The sequence below is a fragment of the Crocodylus siamensis genome, chromosome 15, assembly GCF_052110815.1.
Source record: "Crocodylus siamensis isolate JL-2025a chromosome 15, ASM5211081v1, whole genome shotgun sequence".
NCBI lineage: Eukaryota > Metazoa > Chordata > Crocodylia > Crocodylidae > Crocodylus > Crocodylus siamensis.
The window spans coordinates 45,810,233-45,816,232 of NC_143409.1; the positions used below are offsets into that span (position 1 = coordinate 45,810,233).

The 6,000-nt window shown below is 44.1% G+C and overlaps 1 protein-coding gene across 1 annotated transcript in view; it reads right to left on the reverse strand.

Annotated features, from left to right (window-relative positions):
- Positions 1–5,068, reverse strand: part of LOC149852522 (butyrophilin subfamily 1 member A1-like) — a 30,597-nt gene extending 25,529 nt beyond the window's left edge. Inside the window, exon 1 of the mRNA XM_090030134.1 lies at positions 4,948–5,068. Coding sequence (XP_089886260.1) covers positions 4,948–4,997 — 50 coding nt within the window. The 5' untranslated portion in view covers positions 4,998–5,068. The remainder of the gene's footprint in view (positions 1–4,947) is intronic.
- Between the last annotated feature and the right edge of the window lie 932 nt (positions 5,069–6,000).

The window sequence follows — 6,000 nt, forward strand, 5'->3', positions numbered from 1 at the left end:
TACTTTCAGAGGAAGTCTACATGCATTCTGTTCTAGTGTAGGAGTAACTACACTACCCTGAAATACCCTACTGAAGGACAAATTAGCCCATACAGCCTGTCCTGCTGCTGTAGCTAGACTGACTTTGCTACCTGAACTGTCTGATCTTGAATTAAGCCAGGTATCAACGACTGCGCTGTGCTGTGCAGCACAAGCATAGCTAATGGTGGGGAAGTGAGGCTGCAGCCCTGGGCACTGACTTAGAGGGGCACAAAGACAGTGGCTGCCCTCCCTGGACTAGCACCCCATCTTCTGCCACTGTCAGCCTGGCTCCACTGCAGGTAGTTGCCGCTGTTGCAGAGTCACAGAAATTGGCCATTATGGTTCTGTCCCCAATTTCTTCCCCCTCTCCCTCTTCGTCCTCCCTGCTCAGCTAGGAACAATGATTAACAAACAGCCTGTCTCATCCTTCAGCAAATGTTAGCGTCCTAAAAAAGAACATCTGAAAAAAACACTTTATGTAAAAGTTTTAAGAAACTCATTTGTTACTGTGTCTAGGAACTGTTTTGCCTCAGTTGGAGACCGTGTTCATTTAGCTTCAGATGGGAACTCTTCTGAGTCCTGACACTGGGGTGCAGGATCATTCCTCCATGTTGTTTAAGAAGATCCTACTGAGAAGACGACTGTTGCGCAGATGGCACGTCGTGTCAGAGAAATTCTGAACCTTAAATAACAGCCCGGCCATGACTAGCGGGTGTGTGATGCTGGGGGTCGGGGAACCACCTTCCTGCCCCTGGGCCGTGGCCGCTGTTTAGGGCACTTGGGCGGCAGCAGGAGGCCGCGCTGCAGGGGTCTCGCTGCGGAGATCTGCACCTGCCTCTCCCGCGGCCCCGCAGGCGGCGGCACGGCAGCGCTGTGTCCTTGGGAAGGCTGCGGGGACTGAACCCGCAGGAATATCATGTCAGGACGTGATCGGTGCCAGCTAAGAGGGCGAAGCGGAGGGAGGGTGCGGAGAAGTCCGGGCCCTGCCCCGTGCCGCGGCGCAGCCAGGGCAGCCCCGCGGCGGTTGGAGACGCCGGGCAGCTCCGTGCCGGGACCGGCGGGGAAGGCGTTAGCCGCGGGCCCCGCCGACCCTGAGGGGAGCTCCCCGTCATAGCAGGAACATTTGACACTTGAACAGAAGGAGACGCTGTCGGAGGAGACGTGCTAGTCGTACGGGAAATGTGAACCCTGGAGAGATCCTCCATCAATATTCAACAGTTAGCAAGAGGAAGGGAGGGATCCCAGAACTCTGCCAACTGGAGAGAGAAAAAAACAAACTCCCGAAGGGGATATTTTTCTCTCCACTACTCAGGGATTTGTCACGAGTAGGAAAACCTGAGTAGAAAATTAGCATTTTCTTTCAAAATTGGGAATGAAAGGGGAGAAATGTCTGGGGGATGTATACGAATATGCGGTAAAGGACTAGAAAAGTCCCGGCTCTGCCGGGCGGAGCGGGGAGGCAGGAAGAGGCTGGGCCGGCAGCAGGCGGCGGCAGCAGGTGCCGGGGACTGCGCAGGGCCGTTAACGGCTGAGTGACGGCGCGGCCCGGGGGGAGGGGCGCCCCCGGCTCTCGGTGTCGTGCTCATCCAAGAGGTCTGGTCACCGCATCGCAAACACAAGTGTCACCAGTGTCACCCGTGAGCAGTTTCATTATCCGAGAGGAGGGATACATTTGATCGCTGAACTTCCATGTGATGGAACAGCTCTCCCAGGTAGCAGTTTTTCTCCAAGGCCGGAAGTTGGCGTTCAAAAGAGTGCAAAACCCCCCAAAATTAAAACAATCCAGAATCGGGGGGAATTTATTTCAATACTGGATAACTAGGGGAGATCACTGACAAATTTTTGAGTGGATTTTTATTAATATTGGACTACTAGACTGCAAAGGGACAAAAAATAGGATATTTGATTTTAGCATTCAGCAATCAGAAAGAAAATTTATCAGATCTGAGGGATTTTTTATTAACATTCACTACTAGGAGGTAAATGACAAATGTCCATAATCTGGAAGGGTTTTGTAGAAACATTTGATAATTAGAGGCACTGGATCTCGCGAACAGTCGCCTCTGCAAAGTGCAACAGAAGACTATACTGTTTCCTCAAAAAACTGGTGACCCTGTGTATTGTGCCATTGGGATTGTAATATGCAAAACAACTTTATCCATAACGATCCCCTTTTCCCTCTATGTGCCGTACAGGAGAAAAAGGTCTTCCCTCCGGTTATTTGCAACTACTGAAATGGGAGTTAATACTTTTGCTTGGTCTGGAAGAGACCCCCGAACTGAACTGACGCCGTTACTTCTTCTCACAACCACAACACTGACTCCAAACTCCTCACCTCACCTGTTCAAAAGCCTTAAGTGACATGCTTAAAAATCCTGAGTTTTTAAAACAAAAAGTTCTGAATTATTTTGTGTGTCCTCTAACTTTTGAACCTCTAGGGTTTCATTTTTCAATTTTTTTATACAACCACAAAGGCTAACAAAATATTGATTTCTTTCTAACTTGAAAGTAGTTTTTTCACATCCCTGGACTCCAGGAAAGCAACAAATATTGTGAGACTTGCAAAAAAATCACGAGAGCTGCCAACAATGGTTATGACTATAATACCTGCTCTGGGAAAGAATTAGATACCACTTTTTATGTGCCCTAAAACTTAAAGGGTTTCTACCTTTATTGCTGTTCAAAGGGCTTTTGTTTACTTTTAAGAACATAATTTCTCATTTTAAAAAGAAAGGAAATAAAATATTCTTCATATTTTTTTCTCATAGTCAGGAAGCAAATATTCTTACCAAAACTGTATTCATATATTTCTTTTGTAGGTCATGTTTAAACTTTATGGAGACACAAAATCATTTCCTTTTCTGATATTAGGATTAGCGGCTGTCAAGACTGGGCTGAAAATGAGCCTGGCAAAGGGTTTTTAAACCCGAAAGCCTGCTAAGAAATGTTTTTTCCAACTATTTAAGTTGGCCTAATAAAAGATATCAGATTCACACAAAGAACCTTGTCTTCCTACGTCCTTAGACAAACACAGCTACAACCTACACCCCTGCAGATATGACCAACGGCATTTGATAAAGCATGCACCTCACTGCCCCTGCTTAATTCAGCTAATAAAAACCAAGGGTTATAGCAGATGACAAACTGAACAGAAATCAATAATATGATAGCATTTCAAACCCCCTAACCCACGGGTAAAACCACAGTTGGTATTAATGTATCTTTTCTAGGTCTTGCATTTTCAAGACAGACATGGACCAGAGGGAGAATCAAGAGAACAGCAAAAATGATTAGAGGGTCTAGGCAATTTGACCTGTGAAGAAAGGTTGAAAGAACTGGATTGGTTTTGTTTAGAGAAGACTGAGGGGTGACATGATCATAATCATCAAATACATGAAAGGTTACTGAAGAGAGGAAAAGTTATAAACTATTCCCCATGTCCACTGGGCATAGGACAACTAGTAATGGGCTTAAATTTCAATGAGACTTAGATTAGAAATCAAAACAGGAGGAGGACAGTTAAGCACTGGAACAGGCTGGCTAGGAAAGGTGTGGCATCTCCATCACTGGAAATGTTTACAAGCAGGTTTGACAAACTCTGAAGGCCAAGGCACAATGTGAGATGCAGCTGGCAAGGGACATAAAAATCAAGATAAAGGGATCCTACAAGCATGTCAAAATCTGACATGATATGAGAACTAGAAAACAGAGTTTATGGAACAGAGCTAAGGTTTTACTGATTTGTGTCTGTTATCTATCCCAGAGATCCTCACTGCTCTAGGCATGGTGGATGCATCTGATCCATATGCACCCAATATATGAAGGAACTAAACCAAAAATGGAATTAATACAAATAAAGTAAAATCCATTCTTATCACATCAAATGAGCCTGTCTGGTTGATCAAAACATATTAAAGAAATAACTTCTCATAACTGCCTAATGCTATGGAAAGGTAGGAGACTATTAGCTAGCATACCCAACAAGGTACTAACAATTTCAGTGCCCATTAATATATTTATATTCCAGCCACATGAGTGATAAGTAGCATCAAACTACTCTCATTTTGAAACTAACAGATTTAGACTACACTTTGTCTGAGTTAGAACAGTTAATAAACAGCCATTTTTTTTACTCCACACTGAGCTAAAGAAACCATTCCAATACAATTCACAACCTCCCCCCCACAACCAACCCAACAACCTCTGGTGTTAATTTTTATTTGAATTTCAAATGTAAGTTTAAATACTGTGATTTCTCAAGAATAAAACACACTTTGTGACCCACAAAACATATTATGGCCTTTTAAGATAGCAAGGTTTTGTAATGGAGATTGGGGGTCAGCAATCTTTCAGTAGCAGCAGACAGTAGACAAGTTTCACCTGATGCTTTTTCCCTAAACTTTCTCTCCCCAGTATAACAAGTTAAGTTCTTACTTTTTTTCATTAAATGCCCCACCCCCCAATGGCTTTACCATCTAGTAACAGTTTTCCAGGCTGTTTTCACAAGAGATTGTGCATCCATTTACCACTATGCCTCTTAATGAGTACGGGGAATGTCCCCTAATATTACCCCTGACGCAGACCATTTTCTTAGCATAGCATCAGTCAGAGGAAGAACTGGTTTTCCCTCCCTCTGCTCTTTCCTTTATTCATAGGAACACAACTTTGCCCAGGAACGCTGCAGTAAAAGGATTAGGGTTAGCCTGACAGTCGGTAACCTTTCTCCTTGCATTTCCTCTTGCTCTCCCTTTTCAGTCTCCCTCTTATCTTTTGCTTCTTGCTTGGAGGCTTGGGCACTATTTCATTCCTGAAGGATTTACTTTCCCATAACAAATGGGATTGAGTCTGTATGTAAAAACAGGAACTCTGGGATTTGGAAAAACCCAGAACACATACTCAGAAATATCCCTAAATTCTCTCAGTTACCTGCAGTTTCTAGCTTGGAAGCCAATGCCAGCAGAGCTAAGGTCTGCCATCAGGGGCTAATTCCAGCCACCAGAGAAAGTCCCCCCACCTCAGCCGAACACAAAGGGAACTTTAATAAAAGTCTCATTCTTACACAGACCACACCAAGGGAGAAGCAACTGCTTCGCTCCAGCTTCCGGGTCACTAGAGGCAACAATTGCGTGTCTGACCCAGAAAGCTCCACCCCCCACCGATAAGCCAAGCACAGAGAAAGCTACAGTGCTACGATGATGCAGGAAATATGCAAGAAACAGATTTCTTTGGTAATATCAAACAGCTGGTCCAATAAAAAACATTATCAGACAAATTTTAATTTTCACTGAGAAAGAGTCAGTCACCCTCTGTTCCTTTAGTAATCATACAACAAGCAGGCATATTTGCCAAGGAGTGAGATCAGTATTAGATGCTTTCTCTACAATTTCTCCGTGTAGCAGGCAAGTAACTCCCCTAGGTTAGCATTCCCTCTTTCTCCCTCCCTTCCCCCATAATCTCCCATTAATATGCATCTCTGTTCCCCTTCCTCCATTCTCACATGCGATATTTTTCCTGTTTAACAAACACATTTGCAATTAATTTGAAAGCCAACAAAACTTTGGCAATATTGGTGCCAGTCTTAGCCTACTCTAATTGTTTCTGTAGCTAGGAGATGAGAAGCCCACAGCCCTCTAGCATACTTTAGGCGTTATGTAGGCTGGGATCTAGAAGATATTCATTAGCACTTGAGTAGACAAAGGCAGGTGCTTTGTGTAATACATTAACCTATACCTTCCAAATCTTAAGAAACATTCAAACACTGATGTGGAGGCATGGTTGTAGAATTGCAGGCATATCTAGCAGTAAAGGAATGGTGGCACAGGCTTCAGCAGAAGCTGACAAAACAGAGGTTTTTCCCCTGGATTCACAGTTGGTTTATACTCTCACTCCAGTCTCACACCACCATGTTTTCACAACTGCTAAATGGTATTTGAACATGTGTTGCAGTGTATTCTACTTACATGCATAACAGATAAGCAA